General features: G+C 40.9%; 1 protein-coding gene across 2 annotated transcripts in view; it reads right to left on the bottom strand.

Moving 5' to 3' along the window:
• Positions 1–22396, bottom strand: part of col28a1a (collagen, type XXVIII, alpha 1a) — a 43899-nt gene extending 21503 nt beyond the window's left edge. The window contains exons 1-17 of one of the 2 annotated variants that reach the window (XM_031279328.2): positions 22125–22396; positions 19682–19829; positions 16378–16943; positions 14762–14782; positions 12925–12984; positions 8886–8939; positions 8743–8787; positions 6888–6914; positions 6381–6425; positions 6245–6289; positions 3420–3473; positions 3272–3340; positions 3087–3155; positions 1505–1573; positions 717–785; positions 547–615; positions 382–450 (exon numbers count right to left, since the gene is read on the bottom strand). In XM_031279328.2, the coding sequence (XP_031135188.1) occupies positions 382–450; positions 547–615; positions 717–785; positions 1505–1573; positions 3087–3155; positions 3272–3340; positions 3420–3473; positions 6245–6289; positions 6381–6425; positions 6888–6914; positions 8743–8787; positions 8886–8939; positions 12925–12984; positions 14762–14782; positions 16378–16943; positions 19682–19808 (1458 nt within the window). In that variant the 5' untranslated portion in view covers positions 19809–19829; positions 22125–22396. The remainder of the gene's footprint in view (positions 1–381; positions 451–546; positions 616–716; positions 786–1504; positions 1574–3086; positions 3156–3271; positions 3341–3419; positions 3474–6244; positions 6290–6380; positions 6426–6887; positions 6915–8742; positions 8788–8885; positions 8940–12924; positions 12985–14761; positions 14783–16377; positions 16944–19681; positions 19830–22124) is intronic. The other variant, XM_035992871.1, reaches the window with a different exon arrangement.
• Positions 22397–25796: the final 3400 nt, after the last annotated feature.

The raw sequence follows: 25796 nt of genomic DNA, 5'->3' as shown, positions 1-25796 counted from the left end.
GGGGTAGGGCTGGACGATTAATCGAAAATGTATCGACATCGAAATTCTGAAGCTGTTATTGACGTATTTTTCCCATGACGATATTTTTGATAATTTATTCCTGTTGATGTAGATGTTGATTTTAGGTCCTATCGTGCAGCCCTACCTGTGGGTACAGATGGATATGCTTTGTATGTGTATGTGCTTTATGTATTTTAATGTGGCAATGTTTCATGTTTGTTAAAAAAAAAAAAAAAAAGCCCTTCTGGGGACGGGCATTGGAAATTAGCAATAGCCATAAAAGCTGTGATGCTGTACATTGGGAATGTGTTGCACAAATGTCTATGTCGAAGCATCTGTCCCTATTCATATACACATGAAATGAAAAAAACTGCTACTAACCTTTGGTCCAACTATACCCAGTCCAGGAGGCCCTCTGGGACCAGAAGGCCCAGCTGGCCCGTGGTCCCCCTAAAGACAGAGGAAAACATCACAATTCAAAATATAGCTACACAAATGAAAGGATAATTAGGGGGAGCAGATTCCTAACATGTTTATTGGCCTTGCCTTATCTCCTTGCATGCCTGCCCCTGGAAAGCCCACCAAGCCTGGCAGCCCTGGGGCTCCGGTGTTCCCCTGAGGGCCAGACAGGATACAGGTCAGACAGGTCATCCGTCACAGCATCACAGGGTTTTTACCATACACGTGTCTGGGATCCCAACCGTGTTTAACTGTACCTTATCACCTTTGTAGCCGATTCCTGGAGGCCCACGGCTGCCTTTGGGACCCTCATACCCCCGGTCGCCCTGCAAGAAACACACAGGGAGGGTTAGGAGAACAGTAATCATATTATCATAGAGAATAAATCATATTGGCATATTAAGACTCAAATCATACAACTATAATCTGAGTGATTATAATAATGACATATCTAGGCCTGTAACAATTATAACATAATTGTCTAATTGTCAATTTTTGTTAAATAATCGCGGTTTCTTTGTTGAACCGCACATTAGCTTAGGTCTTAAGACGTATGGCTGGTAATTGTTGATTTTGTTTAGATATGCCAAATTGTAATTATAACCCTAACCCTAACCCTAAGTGATTATTGGTCAGACTATATATTTTTATTATTATTTAAATTGTTATTAAAAGTTGTTGGCACTACACGTTCATAGCAACAAAAATGACAAGGGGGGGGACACTGTTAGAAAACATGTTTTATGATAAAGAGGTGCAGTTTACCTCACAGACTATGTATTTGTGTTATTACATTATCTGGCTCACATAACAGTGATATAACTAAAACATGTATCCTGGAATTAAAACTTGAATTTGTTTTAAAAAGTAATACATGAATACATCTTTTTAAAATCTGACTGAAAGAGAGAATTATATTTATATATATTATAAGAACTTTGTCATTGTTTTTGGAAATGTATTGTGCATTGCAGACGATCTTAAATAAAGGGTGGATAAAATGACACATGCTAGTTGTAGTGAGCCAGCTTGTCCTGGAACTTACCTTGGGCCCTGGGAGACCCTCACCCGAAAACCCCGGCGATCCTTGCATCCCTGGTGGCCCTGCTGGACCCTAAACTCAGCAACACAAAGAGAAACATCAAATGTTGCATTAACAGATATGACATTATAATTGTAAACTGTAAGCACTAATTCAACAATAATACAAAGTTGCTGTAAAAAAAAGCTGCACTGCCAACAGTAACTTATGTGGTTTAAAGGGTCACTTCAACCCAAACCCCCCAGATCTAGCCATGCAGACAGCTGTTTGTACATGTGGAGCTTTTGAGATAATGTCACTGCTGCCAGCTGTGGTAGAAATTATAATACCTAGGTGATATCTGAAATTAAGCTTCATTCAACCAAGTCTTTAAAGTATTTATTCTTTGCGCAAAAAAGGTTCAGTTCATCATGAGAGTCTGAGAGAATGAACAAAGAGCCACATAATGTGTTTTTCCTTTATACATCAAAACTAGTGTGTACATGCAGGGTTTTTAACACGCCCACTAAAAATAGGTGATAGACACCTTTCCCATTGCCAAAAGACACGTTCTGGTGTGTCACGTTCAATGTCACAAACGCGCCGGAAAACAGGCTCAGTAAAAGTAGAAAGCAGCATGGAGGCCAGTGAAAATGTTATGGAGGTTACTTCTTTTTTATATTGGTTACTTATTCAGTCTCTCTTTCAAACTGGGTGCCCACTTATTTGGAACGATGTCCGAGTGTCGCTTGCAGAAAGACGGACGGAATTTGTGAGGACAATAAGTCACAGCAACGCGCCGGAAAAGGGGCGAAAATTAGACAAATACCCGAGTCTACTGCGGAGTAGGGCTGGGTAACGAATTCAATATTATTATATTACATTACTATTATCCAAAGTGACTTACAATTGCTATATATCAAAGGTTGCACGCCTCTGGAGCAACTAGGGGTTAAATGTCCTGCTCAGGGACACATTGGTTGATGTATCACAGTGGGAATCAATCCCAGAACTCACACACCAAAGGCATGTGTCATATCCACTGTGCCATCACCACCACACTTTATAATACTTTTTAGGCACCGACCAAATTGCCTCTAAAGCAGGGGGCTTCAACGTTTTTTAAGCCAAGGACCCCTTAACTTAAAGACAGACAGATCAGGGGGCCCTACTACATATATTGTATAAAATGAAGTTGCATATTAAACTGGGCCTACAATAACATGTAGGGCAGCCAAAGCCTTTATACATATCTTTTTAGTGCATGGAATACTAAGCTATTAAAATAGTTGGCATGGTTTTATTAATCATTTTTTAATGTTAAACATACATGTGGCACAGTGTTACTTAGTATTAACGGTATCTGTGGATGGTCTTAGTGACTACCTTACCTGTAGGCCAGTAAGACTATCATCAGTGGGGTTTTTTTCACAAATAGGCTGATTTATATTTGCTAATACTATGATTTATGTTAAGACATTTTAGTTTTTGAAAAAAACTTTCAAAAAATGTATAATTCGGAGGCCCCCCTGCAGTGACTCTGAGGACCCCCTAGGGCCGATTGTAACCTTCCCCACTGCAAGGGGATTTAGTTTTGTCAACTCACTGGTGTCCCTGGTTCACCCATACCCATTGGTCCAGGAGGACCTGGTCTTCCATGGTTCCCCTTGTCACCCTGTCAAAATCAAGTTTACAGATTAGAGATAAACTAAAGTATACAAGACACACATTGGCTTTCTCGCAGATAGGAAAGAAATATGTAATCAAATGCTAAACCAAACCTAAATGTACCTTGGGACCAGGGAACCCAATGCCATTATCTCCTGGAGGTCCAGATGCTCCTCTCAGTCCTCGGTCACCCTTTTACGGGGCGGAAAAAGACACTTACAAATATATATATAAGAAATACATACAGAAACATGACTGTCAGCGTTCTTACTTTAGATCCAGGTGTCCCCTCTGGACCCTGGTCTCCAGTTGCTCCTCTGGCTCCCTGAGATAGGAACAAAGCAGGAAAGGGCAAGTAAATACATATAAATAACATGAAAGGAATTCAAAATTAAAGCAAAACATAAACTCTTCCTTTTTCAATTTGAAGAACAAATCCGGCCCCCTCGCAAATTTTGATCCGGCCCGCATATCAATTTAGGTTTACAGCAAATTTTGGCCCGACTAGTTGTGCAGCCCACCAAAAAAGTCAGTAAACTGTTTTTCACACTGTAATTATGTGACACTCAAAGCAGATTTTGGCAGATTTGCCGACTTTGAGCCTCAGAAATTCCCACACAAGCAGAGAGTCTGTGAAACAGGTTGGTGTGAGTTGGCTGTGTGGTAGCCTGCTTTTGAAAATGTCATCTTTGTTTTTCATGATTTGCTAAATTCTATGAAGGGTTTTATGTCGACCAAACTGTATGGGAGAAAGCTATATGAGAAGATAATACAAAGATATTTGACTTTTTCTGTTAAATAAAAGCATGTCATAAACTACACATGTCTGGCCCTTATTGTGATTCTCATTTCCAGCGTGGCCTTTAGTTAAGTTATGTTTGACAGCCGTGGTGAAGATAGACAGGGAAGGGGGGATGAAACGCAGCAAAGGACCACAGGACGGATTCGAACCCAGGCCGCTGCCAAGGACTCAGCCTACATGGGGCGCACACTCTACCGGCTGAGCTAGAGGTCGCCCCATGAGCGATATGTGAAAGATTGGGAAGCCAGCGTGTGTCTGTGGTTGGTGAGCTGTGACTGCCCTCTGCTGGAAGCTGAGAGGAGTGTGACCGGAGTGTGAATGTCTGCTCCACACGGAAGCTCTCTGACACACATTCTATCCTCAAATGTTACAAATCCACAGAAATTCGACAGGAAAAAGTAACCAAACAAAACTGTCAGGGCTTCTATCAGATAGCCAATTTGTTAATCTTTTAAGCCATGAGGGGTCATTTATCACACACTGGGAGAATTTTGTGAAGTCATAAATCCGATCATGTGTGCTTTAAATACGTGTCAAAGTTTCAGTATTGTTGATATTTCAAAACAATCAGAGCCTTGCTAAGATAACATTCTCATCATTTGTGTAGGAGCGGGATATGGCATTGGACTCATCATCTGTCCTCAGAACAAAATCTTTGGGGATCAACGCCAAAGAGATCCTAATGTCACAATATTTGCAATAACAACCAACACAACGTAGAGGCCACCAGTCACACGCTGGTGGTGAAGTGTAGGCTCCAGACAGTAAGCCACTTGACTCTAGACCCCTTCTATAATAATCCCGTACTGTATTGAGGGGCTAAACTGATCTTCTGTACTGTAGCTCCAGGCAAAAGCATGCTTTTAGAAAATGGAATGGAAAATAGAAAATAGTCAATGGGCCAAAACTTGCAAAAAAACCCAGCTGTTTCTTTAAATTGAGATCATTTCATAATTTGAAGTTGTGAACTTATATAAGATTTAAATTACACTGAGTCCGGTGGTCTCATACTGAGACTGGGATGGTGTATACTTTGGTATTCCAGGTTTGTGAATACGCTACATTTCATGGGAATATGGAGACAGACGGACGTGAAACCGAATGGCACGCTGACGATGGCCGCTGTTGTTCTACCGATGCTAGAGGGGGCAACAAGCATTTAAGAAGAGAGCGAATTGATAACATGTGCTCAAATCCTAATCCTCTGGGACAACGTCTGCTCAAAGACTACAACCAAACATTTCGAGCTTGGATTCCCCGCTTTGGAAAGGCTACATTAGGAGGTGGATAAGACCTAATCCACAGCTCACATTCCACAAGTGCAGAGCAGGAGATGGACTCGGAGTGTGTGGCTTTCACTGCAGCGCTGATTGTTTCAGCGCGGATGTGGGGGGACACAGGAATCTTTCAATTTGACCACACACCCATTCAGGTATGAAGACTCATACGCATAGAGTCTCCTCAATTTTTAAATGAAAACATTTCTCTGTTCCATGGGTGTACTGCATGATGGTAATATCAAACATAAACATGAACACCTACATTAACACCTACTCAAACAATAAATTACCCTGAGATTATAGTCTACTACTTTGAATGAATGTGAACGACACACATTGTTGGCCATTTCTTAAAAGGGTAGATGACATTTTGGCAAATGCCCTTTTTCACTCTTTCTGAGAGTGAGATGAGAAGATCCATATCAATCTCATGTCTGTGTGTAAAGTCCAGAGCTGGAGCCAGGATGTGGTTATGCCAGCTTAGCATAAATAATGGAAGCAGGGGGATACAGCTAGCCTGGCTCTGTCCAAAGTTCAAAATAAAATAAAATAGACAATAAAAAGTAACAATAAAAACAGAACATGGTGGTTACAGTGCAAAACGACTGAACTGCAGTTCTCTTTCCATTCTTACCTTTAATGCCCTCCACGTGAATGTTAGCTCAGCCAGGCTGCTGAGGTGCCAAAACTATGCAACCGTCTGTCATAACTCGGATAAGATGATCAAGATTTACTTCTTGTCTATTATAAGTAATTGGAATTTATGATTTCAATCTATCTCATATACTCTGTGACTGTGGATCCATATTTGTGAAGTACTGTGTGTTAATGTGATTGGTTACCAACATATGAAAACTATGTTTGGAGTTCACAATGATCACAAAGCATCCGATGAGAGGGAAGACATCTGAGCTAAGACCAATCGAATGTAAAACAATTATCTGAGGCTCTGTGTATGATGTACAAAGACTATTGGTTAATGGGATCAAAATAAAAAAAAATAAAAAACTTCACCTGCTCTCCTCTGGGTCCTCTGGGGCCAGGAGCTCCCTCTGCACCCTAAACACATCAACATAGCATCACTACATTTACAAGCAGCTCTTAGCAACAGAAAAACATGTTGATTAAATAAATAAATAATAACACCTACCTGTTCTCCCTTTTTACCGGGGGCACCACATTCACCCTGTTCTCCCTAGAAAATACAACCAGATAAGATAAGAGAGACTGAATTGATACCACAATGGGGACATTAACTTGTCACAGCAGCTCAATGTAGCACAGCACAAAACAACAATACACATCAAATATAAATAGGATAGAAAAATACACAAAGAATAAAATAGGAAATAGAAACAATAAGAAGAGAGTAATAACGGTAATATGTACACTATAAACACTTCTTACAGGTCCAGGTGAGTGTAGCTCAGAGCCAACATCTTTCTAATCTGGACACTGAGCCCAGTCTGACTGTCTGACACTGCTCATAAACTCTGCCCGCTTTGGAGTATTCAAACTGTCTGTGTGTGTAGGATCACAGAGCCCTCTAAGCATGCATAGAAACAGTTAAGACATATTTTCTTTACTTTGGTGAAGCATCATGAATAGAAATTGTATTTTCAAAACGTATTATATCAAAAATAATGATAAAACATACCTTTTCCCCTTTGCTGCCAGGTCGACCCTAGAGAAAGGGACATATTAATTCAACTTTGATATCAGTTCAGTGTATCAGTTGGCTGTCCACCAACCATCATGCTTCTGTTTAAGAAAGTCAACCAACCAACACAACTCTACTTAATGGGATGGGAGATTTCATAGATGTCAAGGACATTTTTGCTAATTGTAGTACAGTTTTATATATTACAAAAATTCACTTATTGTTCTAGAGAGATAGATAAAAAGATGCGTTCCTCTCTCATGTCTGTGTCTACTGTCATCAGGACGGGATTAGCCTAGCTTAGCATAAAGACTGCAGTGCTTCCTTTAGGATTTCTTTTAACAGTGGGGGCAGGTCTGTCCGAACAACAACCACCCACTTGAATCTTGTAACCTCGTACACAAAATAGTTCCAGCACATTTACACATTTACTGTGTATACTTGTTTAAACAGAAGAGATGCAATGTGATAATTAGTAAACTTTATGCCAGGATCAGACTACTCATTTTTTTTGTCTTTAACAACAGTCACTATGTCAGACTAGACAGACATAGTGTCATACATTCCTGCTGTGTATCGGACAGAAGAGTGTGCTAGGTGTATTCTGGAACTTTGGAACGGCCAAACCTAGCGAGCTTTTCCCCCCTGCTTCCAGTCGTTATGCTAAGCTAGGCTAGGCTAATTGCCTCCTGGCTCCTGTAGATTAATCTTAATATTCTCATCTCGTTCTTGGGAAGAAAGCGAATAAGTGTATTTCCCAAAATGTTACACTAAGTTTGAAAGAGACAACCTAAAACATGAAGAGGGGTGAAATCTGTCTGAATAACTTAAATACTCTGGCAAACTGGCCCATTGCTTCTTACTAGATACAGATACAGATACAGATAGCTTGAACGATTTGGTTAGTGTTTCTGGGAGGCGGCAGATAGCGCCGTCCTGAAGGCATTAGTGTAAACTCACTGGACAAAATATGGTCATGATTAATAACACGTTTCGCCTTTTGGAGAATACGCTTTTTTCCCAGAAAGAGTTTAAGTCACTCTGATGGGCTCCAATGATTTTGGAGCAGACTTTAATGATATTATTCAGGCAGCTTCTGTCCTTCACAGATCAACCGTTAAACCAACAGATGAATGAAAACATCAACAAGCTCTCAATATAAGACAGGTGAACAGTCCACAGGATCCATCCACACACACCAAAAGAGCTGATGTTCCGCAGCAAATGGATTCTCTGTTGACCTCACCTCTAGACTGCAGTATTTAACAGTAGGGGTGTTGAAATGAATCATTGCATCGATGCATCACAACGCGGACGTGGGCAATTCTGCATCAATGCAGTAACAGACCATAATCGATTATTGCCTGTTACTTGTTGATGTTCCGTTTGCTGCTTTTTTTAGTTTCTGCCTTTTGTCTGTTGTCTGCTGTGTTTAGACTCCGCTACATTCAGGAAGTGTTTTTTTAAGAGCAGATACAATAAAAAGGGGAGTTCATATACTGTATATCTGACTGCTTGAATTTGTTGATGAAAACCATGTGTAGCAATATATAATAAATTTGAGAAAGTGGCGCATCGTGATGCATCGAGATATAGAATCGTATCGAATCGTTGACAGGATAATCGTAATCGAATTGAATACGTGAGACCAGTGAAGATTCACACCCCTATTTAACAGTACAGTGTTTTAATGGTCAAACTCTGTTAAGAAAGGGCCAATAGAATCCATTTGGAGCTCCCTCCATGCTTAGATAATAGCATGGAGATAATAGAGAATATAAACAGAATACCATACTCCGATGTACAGCTTGACCCAGGCAAGAGAAGGCTGGGAAAAACATTTGATGATTACCTCAAGGCCCTCCATTCCTGGTCGTCCGTTAATGCCCGGCTCCCCCTACAGTGACCGAGCCCAGACAAAACAACACATCAAACGGCACTTCATGGATTCTTTCTGTAACCAGCGCTGGATTATGAAGACAATAAGAGACTTACACGAGATCCCTTTGGACCTGGAGCTCCGTCAGAGCCCGGCTCGCCTGGTTTCCCCTACATGAAAGAAAAGCGAGAGATTATGCCCAATGAGAATATTTGGGCCCCTTGTTCAGTTTGGACTCTGTGTGTTTTTAGGCAAAGGTGAGATGGGGCATTCTCGGTGCGACCTGTCTGTAACCCCTGTCCAACATAAAGGTCCACCTCAGTGCAGCAGGTTCTCAGATCTTCTCAGCCCGTGTGTTTGCCCGTGTTTAATCTTCCGTCGTTGACCTTTGCTTCTTTCCGAGGGCCTCTACACCAGTGAAAACAGCCCTTTCAGCGGGCCCCTGCACCACCTGCTACACTTGCGTTGTGGGAAACATTTCCTGCTCTTTCACATTTTTTCCCCCGGCAGTGCTTTGAATGCAGGCCAGATGCACCTGCTGGCGGATGCGGCCGACCCGGCTGCTCCCCCGCCATCCAGGGATAACAAGCCACTGTGTGAGGCTTACTGGGCTCTGTGTGGCGGAGGAAGTGAGCTCGGCAGCTAGCAGCACGGCTCAGTAATGGTGAGACGGGCCAATCGCTCTGTCCACCTGTCTAACACTTTGATGCAAAGCAACTGCTAGCAAGATCGTCAATGAAATTTACTACAGATATTCAGGGTCCATTGAAGATGATACTAGGGCTGGACAATATGACCAAAATCTATGTCCACACAGTTCGACTAAACAATCCTACCTCAAGGTCCACTTACTAGCTTTTTCACAATATGGTTGATTTCGAGCGTAGCTAATAGTGCTGCACGATATGAGGAAAATATGTGATAGCGCTGCTGAATATCGCAATAACTATATTTCTTGCGATAAATAAACAGATATTAAAATGTACTCAGTTCTGCATTTCGACTGCTTTGAACACATTTAGTACTGAAAAAAGAATGACAGTTACATTGTAGGGTGTTTTCACACCTATAGTTTGTTGGCTCTGGTCCGAATCAGATGATGAGCTTGTAAACTTGGAGCGCTTTCCCCTTGGTTTGGTTTGGTTTCACACCTGGAAAAATCCAAGCGTGCTAAAATGCGTCCTTACAAACACAACATTCACTCCTCTTATTGGTCGGATGTGTCTGGGGGCGGGAGCAAGAAAGTAAATACAGGAAGAAGGTCCTGTGTTCTGGACTAGTGCATATTTCTCTCATCTACGTGGTCAAACCAGCTCATTTCATTTAAATAATCAGACGTTGTTTTGCGAGAGACGTTACTACACCTGCCCTGCTGGTCGTCTGTCTCCAACTTTAGCGGCGGCTGGTTTGCCACGGAGATGTGAGTGACAACGAGCTTGACTGCTGTCTGTTTCTGTGAGATAAACACTGCAAGCTGCTACAGTTTGCTGCTCCGCTGCATGGCAGATTGCAAAGCAGACCTGACTACAGGACACATTAGCTCAGACCTGCGGAGTATACTGTACGTATATAGTTGGTGCGATTCAAGGTCTGATCACGTTCTCACCATAAACAAACCGCTCCAGATTTGGACTGAAAGCGTACCGAGAACACCTCATCAAGGATGTCTCGTTACGTTTGTTTGGTCCGTTTTTGGTGCCCACCCGAGTGTGATTGCTGCGTTCTCACCTGCCCAAACGAACCGGACCAGCAGGGCAAACCAACTCTAGTGTGATTCAACCGAACTAAACGAGGCAGGTGTGAAAGCGCCCTTAAAGGTCCAATGACGTGCTGCTTTTTGGATGCTTTTATATAGGCCTTAGTGGTCCCCTAATACTGTATCTGAAGTCTCTTTTATATAGACCTTAGTGGTCCCCTAATACTGTATCTGAAGTCTCTTTTATATAGACCTTAGTGGTCCCCTAATACTGTATCTGAAGTCTCTTTTATATAGACCTTAGTGGTCCCCTAATACTGTATCTGAAGTCTCTTTTATATAGGCCTCAGTGGTCCCCTAATACTGTATCTGAAGTCTCTTTTATATAGGCCTCAGTGGTCCCCTAATACTGTATCTGAAGTCTCTTTTATATAGGCCTTAGTGGTCCCCTAATACTGTATCTGAAGTCTCTTTTATATAGGCCTTAGTGGTCCCCTAATACTGTATCTGAAGTCTCTTTATATAGACCTTAGTGGTCCCCTAATACTGTATCTGAAGTCTCTTTTATATAGACCTCTAGTGGTCCCCTATTACTGTATCTGAAGTCTTTTATATAGGCCTCAGTGGTCCCCTAATACTGTATCTGAAGTCTCTTTTATATATACCTTAGTGGTCCCCTATTACTGTATCTGAAGTCTTTTATATAGGCCTCAGTGGTCCCCTAATACTGTATCTGAAGTCTCTTTTATATAGACCTTAGTGGTCCCCTAATACTGTATCTGAAGTCTCTTTTATATAGACCTTAGTGGTCCCCTAATACTGTATCTGATTTCTCTTTTATATAGACCTTAGTGGTCCCCTAATACTGTATCTGAAGTCTATTTTATATAGACCTTAGTGGTCCCCTAATACTGTATCTGAAGTCTCTTTTATATATACCTTAGTGGTCCCCTATTACTGTATCTGAAGTCTTTTGTATAGGCCTCAGTGGTCCCCTAATACTGTATCTGAAGTCTCTTTTATATAGACCTTAGTGGTCCCCTAGACCTTAGTGGTCCCCTAATACTGTATCTGAAGTCTCTTTTATATAGACCTTAGTGGTCCCCTAATACTGTATCTGAAGTCTCTTTATATAGACCTTAGTGGTCCCCTAATACTGTATCTGAAGTCTCTTTTATATAGACCTTAGTGGTCCCCTAATACTGTATCTGAAGTCTCTTTTATATAGGCCTTAGTGGTCCCCTAATACTGTATCTGAAGTCTCTTTTATATAGACCTTAGTGGTCCCCTAATACTGTATCTGAAGTCTCTTTTATATATACCTTAGTGGTCCCCTAATACTGTATCTGAAGTCTCTTTTATATAGGCCTTAGTGGTCCCCTAATACTGTATCTGAAGTCTCTTTCCTGAAATTCAGCCTTGGTGCAGAATTACAGCCACTAGAGCCAGTCCCACAATGAGCTTTCCTTAGGATGTGCCATTTCTGTGTCTGTAGCTTTAAATGCTATTGAGGAGGAGAGAGGGGGGGGGTGTGGCCTTGACCAACTGCCATGCTTTGCTTGTTTTCAAGCCATGATGTCTCTCTCTCATGGGTGGGCCAAATTCTCTGGGTGGGTAAAGCAGAGAAAGGGGAGATAACCTTTTCCCTTATGACATCATAAAGGGAAGATTCCAGATCGGCCCATCTGAGCTTTCATTTTCTCAAAGGCAGAGCAGGATACCCAGGGCTTGGTTTACACCTATCACCATTTCTAGCCACTGGGGGACCATAGGCAGGCTGGGGGAACTCATATTAATGTTAAAAAACCTCATAAAGTGAAATTTTCATGCCATGGGACCTTTAAGGTGCAGTTTATTACTGACATTTCTTTCATATAACAAAAAAAATCTCTGAGCGACTTTCGCGACATTTCACAGCCTTTCGCGATGTGTTTACTGCGATGCCGATAAAAAAAAAACGATACATTGTGCAGCCCTAGTAGCCATCGTAGATGAGAAGTCCTAAAAGTGCTATGGATGACGTCATAAAAGCTAATAAGCTCACATTTCAGCAGATCCATCTCCATTCACTCAGGAAAGACCATGTTATATATGGTTGAGTTCCAGAAAGAGCTAGTTAGTGGACCTCAAGTTGGGATTGCTTTGAAAACTGTGACGATGTAAATTGTACATCGCATCAGCTAGCCCTAGTTTTGTGTTGTGAAAGCTCATGGGAAAGCTAATAGGTGGACCTAAAGTTTGAATTGTTTGTCAAATTGCTGTTTCCAAGGTCAGGAATTACATTTCCACGCTCATGCAGAGAAATGATCAGATTTGCATCTGTCTGTCTGTCTGTGTCTCTGTCTGTCTGTGTCTCTGTCTGTCTGTCTGTCTGTCTGTCTGTCTGTCTGTCACACAGCTTGTGTTATACAGTAGATGTTAGTACATAAAGATGAATGAGCATACTATAATACACTCACCGGGCTTCCAGGGTGACCCCTCTCCCCCCTCTCACACAGACAGCTCTTTGGCTGGGGGCACTGTAATAAAGGGGGAAAAGACAAAAATACATAAAGAAAACTATCAACAATGTGCTTTAGATACAAAGCAAGAAGAAAGAAGGTGAAATAGTAAGAAGAAAAAATGACGGCTTCTGTTTTGTGTTAACAAAATTATTTTGTCGGGTTTTGGTCTGTTTTTGTACTTTGAATGTGTTTAATGCACACAGTATCACAATACAACACTGTTTTAAATGATAATAATAACAATATTAATAATAATAATAATAATCATGTGAGTAAATAATGACATGGTATAATACTAGCTCAAAAATGTATTTTTTTTATGTTGATGTCGCCTAAAATGTCTGACCATATACTATACTGACTTGTATCTGTGCAAAGTTTGTCATTGGAGATGTGTTTTCATATTTTTCTCCTGAAGGGGGAGATGTCTGTGCACTAGTACTGTATGTCACTAATCCGTAAACCAATCGCTGACTAAGCCAGCAAAGACACCTGAAACCTCCAGCACAGAGCGCAGTACCAGAGAGGGAAAACACACTGTCATCGTAGCTGTCAGCCACTGCCAGCTATACAAGCTAACACACACACAAATAAAAAATGATAACTCCACTTACCATTCAGATACGTCTGCTATTTGCCGATTTTAGTGCAAACCAGACTCCTCATCTGAGTCTGGGTATGACTGATGCCTAGTGTTGCCAACTTGGCAACTTTCTCCCTAGATTTAATGACTTTTCAAACCTTCTTTGCGACCTATTATTTTTTTAAAGACGACTTGCAACATATTTAGCAACTTCAGAGTATCAGGGCAAAAGCCAGATATATTATATTGTAAGTGATTTCCATGCATGCTGCTCAGAGTAATCACAGGCCACGGCTCTTCAGCCAACAGCACAGGGTCTCTCTCCCTCTCCTCTCCAGCCAATATAACCACTAAACAACTAAGTTGCACTTTGGAACTAGTACTAGCTACTTTCATTGGCAAAGAGTTGGGAACACTGCAGACGCCGGGTTCAGACAGGACGCTGAAACTATAATTGCAGTCGTGAGACAGCCATCTTTCCGCCTCCTGTGTCAACCCGGCGTGAGGCTTAAACATGTAGGCCATGTCTGAATCCCTCCGATGTTTCTAGCCATCTTGAAAGCATGCTGTTCTTCAAACGGTCTGCAGTCACTGAATGAGTCTCAACCTGGCCCAAGCAGCAGTGGTGGGCAAGGCCTGATCCAGTATTTCTCAATGAGGAACAAGAAGTAGATGTGCTTCCACACCCTTTTCTTTATGTGGGTAAACCATGTTAAACAAAATACAGTATCTTTACATACAACAGAGTATTTTTACAAACTTTAAATGTGTCTGGAGTGGGACTTGAAACACCCAATAGCAGAGATGGGGACTCGAGTTCAAGACTCGGACTCGAGTCGCATTTAAGTCGCACTCACAGTGACTTCAGACATGACTCGGACCCGAGATGCGGGACTCGTGAACAATCTTTATGTTTAGGAAACGTCTGATTAATGTTATTCCCCTCCCTGCGTAACCCATAACCTACCTACATAACCCGTAATACATAACGTATCTGCCGGCGCAGCCACACATGAGAAAGGACAACAAAAATGTTGCTGCACCTGCTACAATGCCATTCATTGTAAGCTTTGGCTTTAAAAACTTCATACAACAACGCCTATAAAAATGAAGTGCTTAATGCAAAATATATCCAGACTCTAGCTCAGAGACTTGAGACTTGACCCCTAGTTCAAAGACTTGTGAGCATCTCTGCCTTATAGTACTTACCCCAGTTTTGACAATTGTGTTCTGAAAGAAAAAAAAGACAGGAAGTTAGACAGTTACTCATAGTCCCGTCCTGCAGAAATCACAAACTCGGACCAACATAACAACAAACATTAGAGGTACTTATGTGTCATTTATATTCTCAGGTACCGTGAGTTTTCACTGTATAGAAAAACGTTTTTTAAACTTGAACTCGAACTACCTTGCATGTTTTCCCACAGCTTCTACCTCAGTGGCAACATACTGTAGTGCTCTCATTGAAATTAATGAGTTGTTGCTGTAGTGCTATTAATGGTCTGAATGCGCCCAGTCTATATCAACGACGATTCATTTATGGGATGGTTCGGGTGCCGCCAGAAGATCCGCCGGATGACCCTAATTTTCGTCCGGATGTCCGTCTTTCTTTATGTTGTAATGTTAAACTCTGGTGGGTTTCTGAGGACTATGGTTAACTGCTCCTCAGATCTCTGCAGGGTAAATCCAGACAGCTAGCTAGACTATCTGTCCAATCGGAGTTTTCTGTTGCACGACTAAAACTACTTTTGAACGTACACATGTTCCACCAAAACAAGTTCCTTCCTGAGACTATTTAGCAGAGGCACCGTGGCTCCGTCTGGCGCTTAGCACCACCCAAGACGATTGTGATTGGTTTAAAGAAATGCCAATAAACCAGAGCATGTTTATCTCCCATTCGGGAATGTTGTGTGAACTAGCCAGATCTTCCTCCGCAGCGTTGTGGAGGAAGGTCTGGCAATGTGAGACTTGAATGCCCCTAACCTTGATCTCCTTCTCTTCATCCCCTGTGTCAGTGGTTCCTAATCTTTTTGGTCCGAGCTACCCACTCAGCCCTGTCCGATGAACTCATGTTCCTCTTCATCGATTCCCAATGTATGTTCTAAATGTATAACACTATTCATTATATAAAAAGCTAATTTTGTTATTTCATATATTTCATGTTATTGCAACTGCAGAAGTACCCCCGGGGGTACACGTACACTGTGAGCAGCATACTGTATGTGTATATAATCCTACATTATGTATCCAAATCTTATTTGTTTTAATTGCTTGTTTTATGGTCTGAGTATAGATACATTCTGTTCTCTCCTTATGAATGCTAGTGGATGTTAAGGGTGTAATGATACATCGATCTGGGGCGATATATCGATTCAATCCTCAACCATCCAATATTATCGATACAAAGTGAAAATATTGATACATACGGTCATCTTTAAAATGCACCTTTATTTTGAAATTCCCACTTTATATTTATTCTTTTTACTAAAAAGAGTAGTTTGTTTTTAATTAAAATGACTGGAAGAGCTTAGTGATGAAATTGTCTAATCATATTGTATTTGCTTTTTAGTGAATAAATACAAATGTAACAGATTGTGTTAAATGGGCTTACGTATCGTCTCGTATCAGTCGCAGGACCCTGAATTGAAGCGAAATTGTATCGTCGTAGACTTTGTGATATCAATAAATATTGTATCGTTGTCCAAAGAATCAATATAATATCGTATCGTGATAAAACATGTGATTTTGGATTTGGGAGTGCGAAACCATCATCATTATTAAAGACTAGTAACACTGATGCAACCCTGAACACAGACATGACTGACCAGTTCCTTGAAGAGTCTGTCATCCAGATGGCTGTCGGTGAGGCTGAGGACATGCTGCTGTGGGGGGGCACTGGCGATGGATCTCAGTCTTGCGCCCATGATGCCGTCCCTCGGCAGGCCCGACAGCCTGATGGTGAACACCCTGATGTTGTGCTGCTTGGCCTCGGCTGCGGCCGTCACAGCGCTGGGGCTGCGCGGGTGGTCCGTTCCATCCGTCATCAGCAGCGCCACCCTCAGGCTGCTGGGCGACGTCTCACGGTTGAACACCTGCGTGGCGTTGGAGATGGCGTAGGCCGAGTAGGTGCCGTGGCCGATGAATGTCATGGCAGCCACCCGGCTCTGGAAGACGTCCACGTCCTGCCAGTCTCGGAAGTTGTGCTCCACGGACACGCTGCTGCTGTACTGCAGAGCGGCCAGGCGCAGACGCAGACGCCAGCCGGCCGACTGGAGCTGCATCAGCTTGGTGCTGAAGCGCAGGATGAAGTCCTTCTGGCGCTCAAACTGCAGAGATTTGGCTTTCTCGGTACTGTCCACGATGAACATGATCTCCACCGGGCAGATCAGGGCTAGGCAGGAGCCAAAACACAGCACACTTAGGCCAGTTTCAAACTGGCTGGGTGGCGTGAGCGTGGCGTTTCTGTTGCGTATCAGTTGCGTGGCAGCTGCGTGGCGTTTTCTATGTCTTTACACACCAGAAACATGTCTGATGCAGTGCTGCTGCTGCTAGCCTTGTCTGTACACATGGATGTTTCCCATTGATTTACTGCACTCAAGCAGTACTGATCTGATTACAGCAAAGACAACGTCGGCAGTATTGACAGCAAAATAGGCTACAGAATATTTTGTTCTGTACTGACAGGTGCAATATTTGAAAATCGATAATTATTTTTTTAAATTACATTTATATCTACATTTATGTCAAAACCTAGAGACTTTCAAACATCAAAATGTCATTTATTAAATGTATTTGTGTCAAAATGACATATAAACATCTTTTCCTATTCTATTTTGCCTGGAAACACTTCCAACACGCTTGCGTGTCGCGTTAAAGATAGGATTCGGTTCTATTTCTAGCATGCACGCGTTTTCGGCGCGGCTCAAGCCGTGCGTGAGACGTGCGTGTCACGCAGGCAGTGTCCACGCTCTAACATGTTAACATGGTAGCCGAAATAAAAACGGACACGCCACGCAGCTGACATGCTCACGCCACGCAGCCAGTGTGAAGCCAGCCTTACATTCAAACAGCAAACATTTAGGGAGGTTTCAAGTAGAGCTGGGTAATATATCAATATTATATCCATATCGATATACGAGGATAGATATAGTCTTAAATTTTGAATATCGTAATATGGCATAAGTGTTGTCTTTTCCTGGTTCTAAAAGCTCTATTACGGTAAAGTGATGTCATTTTCTGAACTTACCAGACTGTTGTAACTGTTCTATTATTTACCTTTACCCACTAAGTCATTATATCCACATTACTGATGATTATTTATCACAAATCTCATTATGTAAATATTTTGTGAAAGCACCAATAGTCAAAAAATATTGTCATATTTGATTTTCTCCATATTGCCCAGCACTAGTTTCAAGCACTTGGTGCAGTGGTATATTAAAACTTGTAGAAGTGTATTCTATCAGAGTATCTCCTTATTTGAGACAGCGGTAGGCTCCATTGTTCCACCAGCAATGGTCCCTTCACTTCACCCATCTGACACGTTGGTCCAGAACCAGATATCTTGACAACTACTGAGCGTTTTGGTATGAATGATCATGGTGAACAGAGGAGGATCTTTGCCAAACCTCTGATCTTTCATCTTGTGCTGCCATTGAGTTGAACTTTTTCCTGGACAATCCCTCTTGGTCAAAGACAAGACATCTTGAAAACTAATGAGTGGATTTTCAACAGCACCTAACCTATAAATTGGCCCTGCTAATTTTAGCGGGTTATATTAACTCATTACTTATCACCTCATATAGTTAAGATGAGTCACAAGAATTTGCAGTACAAATCATATACTGCATAGGGCTGGGCGATATGGAGAAAATCAAGTATCACGATATTCTTGACCAAATACCTCGATATCAATATTGCGGCGATATTCTAGGGTTGACAATTGGTGCTCTAACAAAATATCTTCACACTTACATTTTTGATAAATAATCATCAGTAATGTGAATATAATGACTAAGTGGGGAAAAGGTAAATAATAGAACAGCTAGAACAGTCTGGTAAGTTCAGAAAATGACATCACTCTACTGTAATGCAGCCTTTAAAACCAGGAAAAGACAACACTTATGTCATATTACTATATCCAAAATCTAAGACAATATCTATTCTCATATCACGATATCAATATAATATCGATATATTGCCCAGCCCTAATACAAGGTATGATTATTAGATTTAGTTTACTCTTAAATATCGATACGTGTATTGGCCTCCAAAAGCCAGCATTGGAAGGGCTCCAATTTTCAACAACGTAATGCTGGAGGATTTTGCTCCCCAAAGGATTCAAATATAGAAATATTTTGTTTACATTGTTCAACTGCTAATGCACAAAAGCCAGTTTAAATAGGCAAAAGAGACACAGCTGACTGCTGATGGTATCAGGGTTGTAATTGCTCAACTCTCCGCAGTAGCTGTCAAATTGATAAAAGCAGATGCCAAAACGTTGCACCGAGCATGACTCAGGAAGGACTCACCAGCCAGTGGCGCGCCAGAGCGCACATTTATTCAGCCTAACACTGCTGAAACAGAGCAGCTGATAGTGGTAGCAGGAGCAACAAGTTAGCAGCCGAGTCTGTGTGTGTGTGTGTGTGTGTGTGTGTGTGTGTGTGTGTGTGTGTCACACTGAGCTGAAATTTAATATTTTTAAATGCTTCTCATGGCAAATACTGATATATGCGAATGCGCTGAATTTCGATTAATTAATCACAAACCATGTCATTAATTAGATTTTTATTTTTAAGCGCTTGATAGCTTTAGTTTAAACACATCATCTTGGACTTTGGGAAACTTTGATGAACATTTCTTTCACTATATTCTGACATTTTATAGACCAAACGATCAGTCGATTAACCTAGAAAATAATCTGCAAAGTTGCAGCCCTCATTTTAAATCATTTAACACACTTAGTACCTACAGTAAGACATAAGGCTTTGAGTTCCAATAATGTAAGACTTGCAATAATCTGACTTGTTTTAATCAGTGAACCAGGAGTAAAAATATGCATTAGCGCTGTATCTTTAAACAAGCTGATATACGGCATTGATACATTTCCCGGCTGTTTAAAACACGTACTTTTTGCCTCGTTAATGATGACCTGGTTATCATCTCTCTGGCCTTTCCTCCTTCTGTTTTGGCATCTGGTCGGGCTCGACAGGGCCAACGTGAGGACCAAAACCTTTAGGAGCCACCGCATAGTCATTGTTCAATCCAGCTGCTCAGCCTGGGAAAATGGAGAGAAGATTAGAGAGTAGAAGCATTAGTGGTAAAGTATGCTTTTACAGTATGAGACGTAACAATGCACAGCATCAGCACTTTGACATCTGCCATGCAGCATCACCTAAACCCATACTCGGTCACGAGTAGCAAAGAGATTCCACATGGACACAAGAGGGAGACAGGACTGCAAGGACTGCTCACAGCGGAGTTCCTTCAGGAGCCGCAACCATCCCTCAGCTGGCTTACAGGTAGCACAACTCAGCTATCTGCTCCCTGTGGGGGGGTCACACACTGTGTAATCCCAGCTGCTGTTTGACTGATTTATACCACTATTCTATAGGATTTGTACATGGATGTAATGAAGCAGAGGCGTTGTTAGGATCTGGAAACACTGGGTGCTTAGCCCGGGCCAGAGAAGTCATCTAGGGGGGTCTGGGGGTATGGTCAATATTGAAATCACGATTATTTAACACGATTGCTCATTGACTTTTGGAAAGATGTTGCATACTGATCTCGAACAGTGAAAACACCTTGAACTGTGAAATTTGCCTTCATACTTTTCCCGTTAAACTTTTTGAATTCCCCTTCAGAACACACAGACAAAATAAGAGTTTACTTTGCAAAAAGTAATGTGCAAAATAATCGTTTTTCTCGATTACATATTGTGATCGAGGACAAATCGATATTCAATTAATTGCACAACCCTATTTTATGCTACAATATACTGTACATTGATTTTGTGATTACAACAAACTACATATATATATATATATATATATTTATATATATATATATATATATATATATATATATATATATATATATATATTTATATATATATACCATGATAAATAATTTCATTCATACCACCCACCCCTATTACTTCAATCACTAGTGCTACTGAAATTACTAGTGATAATATTACTACAATATCTCCTACTCATCTATAACTACAATTGGGCTACTATTAAAATGACTGCTACTAGAGCTATTATCATTAATAACTCTGGTGTAATACTACTACTGCTCTGCTGCAGCCATTGAAATACTTCCACCACAGCTCTAATTACCATAACGTTACCACTACTCCTGCTTTGATTACTTGTACCAGTGTAGTAGGGGTACTTACATTTTGAATCCAACCTATGTATGAAATGTGCTACACATGCACGCACACACACACACACACACACACACACACACACACACACACACACACAGGTTTGTGGCACTATCTTTGTGGGGACCTGTCATTGACATAATGCATTCCCTAGCCCCTTACCCTAACCTTAACCATCACCACTACTAACCTTAACCCTTACCCTCACCCTAACCATAACCTAATTCTAACCCTAATCCTAAAACCAAGTCTTAACCCTCAAACAGACCTTTAACCTTGTGGGGTCCAGCATTTTGGCCCCACAAAGCTGTCGGGACCCCACAAGTATACTGGACTCCTGGTTTTTGGACTCCACGAATATAGTTAAACAAGAACACACACACAGCTTTGCTGCTGCTACTGTTACCACAAAAACTACTACTGCCAATACCATTACAACTACTACTATATTATGGACTGGTCTTGCAATGGTGAATGCTATCTATAATTGTTCCTGATAATTTAACTCACACACTGAAGCAACCACATTAACTGTTAGCAGTCTTGTATAAAGTACTTGGAAGCAATACTTGAGTAAAAGTACAAGAAGTATGTTACCAGAAACGACTTTGGTAGAAGTTAAAGTCCCCTTTTAGAATATTTCTTGAGTAAAAGTCTTAAAGTATCTGACATTTACTGTCCTTAAATTGTCTGATATTATATGTACTTATTTTTTAGAAGTAAAAATAAAGAAAAACCTTGATTATGATCTTTATTGTGGCTTCCTAATAGAAAAGCGTAATATTCGGAGTTTCCACACCCTCTTAAACATCAAATTCAAAGTCTGACATCAACAAAGAGTAATTTCTTGCAAGTAACGAGTAACGAAGACGCTTAGGGGAAATGTAGTGAAGTAAAAGTATACATTTTATTTAAGAAAGTAGTGGAGTAAAAGTGAAAGTTTCCAGAAATATAAATAACAAAGTACAGATACATGAAAATTCTACTTAAGTACCTTACAACACTGACTGTTAGCCTAGTTAGTTTCAGGATGTATTTAGCTAACGGTCTTGGAAGAAGTATTTGAACTACATTATGAAAATGTATTTGAAGATACATTAAAACAAGGCAAACAACTAGTGTCCACATTAGCATGCCAATGGCAGTTTGTCTAAAGTTTATCTAGCACAAGACACGTACCTGTGTGTTTGAATCAGAGCTCCAGGTTAGTCCGTCAGTGAGCGAGCGGCCTCGCCTCTGCTCTGCTCTGCTCTGAGTCCAACCTGCAGCAGTTGTGATGGCCCGGGCCCCAGCACACCGGTGACAAGTCACCCACATTACAACAACTACGACTTCCTGTCGCTCCCTTCACAATAAAACTTGACTTGAGAAACAATGAAACGTATGGTTATTTTTGTTAAGTACTGTACACTTGGAGTTGTATTTCACATTTAACTTCACGTTTTACTAAGCAATTAGGAGTATATTTCGAAATGCTATTTGTAGCTCTGCATGGGGCCAATTGCTTTTATTTTGAAGGCAATTCCTTCTGGCAAACTGACGCAGCTGCAGCGATTTTTTCATTATTACTGATTCTGATTGAGTGACTGTTAATGCGCCACACATATCAGAAACCTGTACTTATGAAAAAGCACCAATGCAAGAATATGAAATTTATAAAAAAAAATATTAAAACAATAAGTATACACCTTGCATCACAATTCACAAAATAACTATCAGCTAACTGTTGAAGAAAAGAGTTAGTAAAAAGAAGTACTATTCCTTTTTCCAGAGTGTTCTATTATTGTACAACGTACAGGCTATTATTCAAATTATTATCTGTGAAACAAATGATGTGCAAGCAACACAATGCTGTAGCTTCTTAAGGTGGAATTATAGCTTTTAGTCCTCAACAATAAGTCAAACATCATATTCTATAGGCAAGGTAAAAAAAAAGATCATATTACTCCCATTCCCACGTGGCTACATTGGCTTCCTGTTAGCTATAGAATGAATTCAAAACCTGATGTTTGTCTAAAAAGTGTAAAATGGTCTTTTATTGTCTCCTTTTGCTGTTTTCCTCTGTGTGTGTGTGTGTGTGTGTGTGTGTGTGTGTGTGTGTGTGTGTGTGTGTGTGTGTGTGTGTGTGCGCGCGCGCGCGCGCGTGTGTGTGTGCATGTGTGTGTGCGCGTGTATGTGTGCGCGTGCGTGCGTGCGTGTGCGTGTGTGTGCGTGTGCTTTTGCGTGTGTGTGTGTGTGTGTGTGTGCATGTGCGTGCGTGTGCTTTTGCGTGTGCGTGTGCTTTTGCGTGTGTGTGTGTGTGTGTGTGTGTGCATGTGCGTGCGTGCGTGCGTGCGTGTGTGTGTGTGTGTGCTGTAAAGCACTTTGGGTGAACTGTGTTGTGAGTCAAGTGCTAGCAAACAGTTGCCTAATTACACATCCAGCAGATAAGTAGCCAGTCATGTTTCTGACCACCTGATGAATGGAAATCCAACATTAGCTCTGTTTTGATCTCCACCGACTGCCGAGAAAAACATCTCAAGGCAAGACTTTAATTTATACAGCACATTTCAGCAACCATGCAATTCACAGTGCTTCATTTAAGAGCATAGAAGAAGCTAAAATAGAACAAGACATGTCTAAAAGTTACAGTGCACTGTAGTGTAAGAAATGAACAATTACTTGATTTAATAGAAGGCAGCATCAAACAGAAAAGTCTTCAGCCTATAATTTAAAAGAACTGAGAGTTGCAGTTTTCTGGGACTTTTTTTCACTACATCACAATACTGCACTAACGGCAACTTGCACAAACATAGGTTTTACTCACATCTTTATAAATACTATTTAAGTAGGTTGTACGTTTTTAATCACCACTTGTATAAACGTTTGTACATCCTTTTCTTTGTATTTTTTTGGATTGTTATTTTGAATAGTTGTTCTGGTATTCTATACTATTAATTTTTTTGGTATATTCTGTATGTGTGCTCTGTGTCTTCTATTTTGCTACTGTAGCACTGAGATTTCCCAATTTGGAATCATTAAGGTCTATCTAAGATATGGAGGGGGAAAAGGTGAATGAACGAGAACCGTGACATGGATGAGGTATGGGGCAGTGAAGGACATGGATCCCCAGAGGCGTGTTGGCGAGGAGGGTAGTGGGGGGGGTTAAGATTCTTCGCCTCGGCTCTGACGTCTCCCATGGTCCTTGGGTGGGGGGGGGGGATCTCTGCAGTGCTGTTTTGTCTTCCTCTTGTTTAGATTCCTCCTGTCTCACGTCGTTGGCAGAGGGAACAGAGAGGTGACGCAGTAAGTCATCTGTAATTATAGGTGAACAGAAGTACTCAGATCCAAGTAACTTAAGTAAAAGTACTAATAATACCACACTATAAACATACTCTGTCACAAGTAAAAGCCCTGCATTGAAAATGTTACTTCAGTAAAAGTGTGTAAGTATCATCAGGAAAATGTACTTAAAGTATCAAAAGTATAAGTACTCATGCTCACTGGAAGCGGGTGTGTTTAATCGGCTTATCATTTCAGCTGGACTTATTGGCCTTTATATTGTTGGCTAGTTTCATTTATAGTGAAACCTCATATCTTATAAACTACATGTGTTTTGTGTGCAAAAATCTTAATTTTTAAAGTAACCGGTAACTAAAGCTGTCAGTTAAATGTAGCGGAGTAGAAGTAGAAAGTGGCATGCAAAGAAAAGACTCAAGTAAAGTACAAGTAGCTCAAATTCGTACTTCAGTACAGTACTTGAGTAAATGTACTTAGTTACATTCCACCACTGGTGAACAGCTGTGTTCCTGACTGAAGGAAAAGTCCATCTGTCATAAAAAGATGTCTGCAGTCCCAGAAGAAGTTGAAAATGTCTATAATAATTGAATAAAATACACTGAATGGACAGTACATGCAGTTGAAAAGCGTGAATGTGTTCAGTGCTAACAGTCTGCTGAATCTCTCAGCTCCTCTTCTGACTGCTGCTGATAGACAGCTCAGCATTCAGAGAGCTGACTGTGTTCAGCAGATCCATAAAGTCACGTTTCAGCACCTTAGATAGACAACATCATTTGACTAGTACTACTGGGCAGTATTATGGTGCTAAAACAGTCTCATAAGTATTTGCAACTTGTAAAACACAATTCACAAATGAATACAGAGTGATTTGTATTTGTAAATCTGTGTTGTATCTGCGCCTCTAATTTGTGACTTGTGAAACACAATGCAGAAATGAATGCAGAGCGATTTGTATCCGCAAATGCGTATCTGTGTCCGTGCGTCTAATTTGTAACTCCTATTTCATCATTTGTAAAACTTAGTATTTTTCAATGTCAATATATTTGTTAATCTCCTTCTATATGTGTGGGTACTTTTGAGACCGTTTTGAGACTTTTTCTGCACCGTTATTGTCACAAAATTTGTGTCTCAAGTGACAATCCCAGCACTCTCCAGTAGATGGCGGTAATGCAACACTTATGGATGCCAGCCGCTGTTAAACTACATGAAGATGGTGAAGAAGCCTTGTCAAATGTTTCAGAGACCAGAAACTACTCGACGTTCCTCCGGATAAGTTGATATTATTAGGGCTTTGTCGTCAAATAAATTACATTTATGTTTTCATCATCAATGTTGCAGTGCATTTACAATTTGCTTTATGTTGTTATAGCGGCAGTGAGTTTGCTACATTTTGGAGCGTGCTAACGTTCACCTTCTTGTACAGCTTGAACAGCGATGCTAGCGAGCTAGTGAATATATTTGGTATCATATGAAACTAGACGATCTAAGGAATCCATTGATACATGTCATGCTTGTCCATAAAAGGGATATGTAAAATAAGGATATATAAAATAAGGTTCCAAAGTTAAGCCA

Source organism: Sander lucioperca, chromosome 16, assembly GCF_008315115.2.
Source record: "Sander lucioperca isolate FBNREF2018 chromosome 16, SLUC_FBN_1.2, whole genome shotgun sequence".
Taxonomy (NCBI): Eukaryota; Metazoa; Chordata; class Actinopteri; order Perciformes; family Percidae; genus Sander; species Sander lucioperca.
Note: the sequence above shows the minus strand (reverse complement) of the source record. Positions and strands in the feature narration are given on the sequence as shown.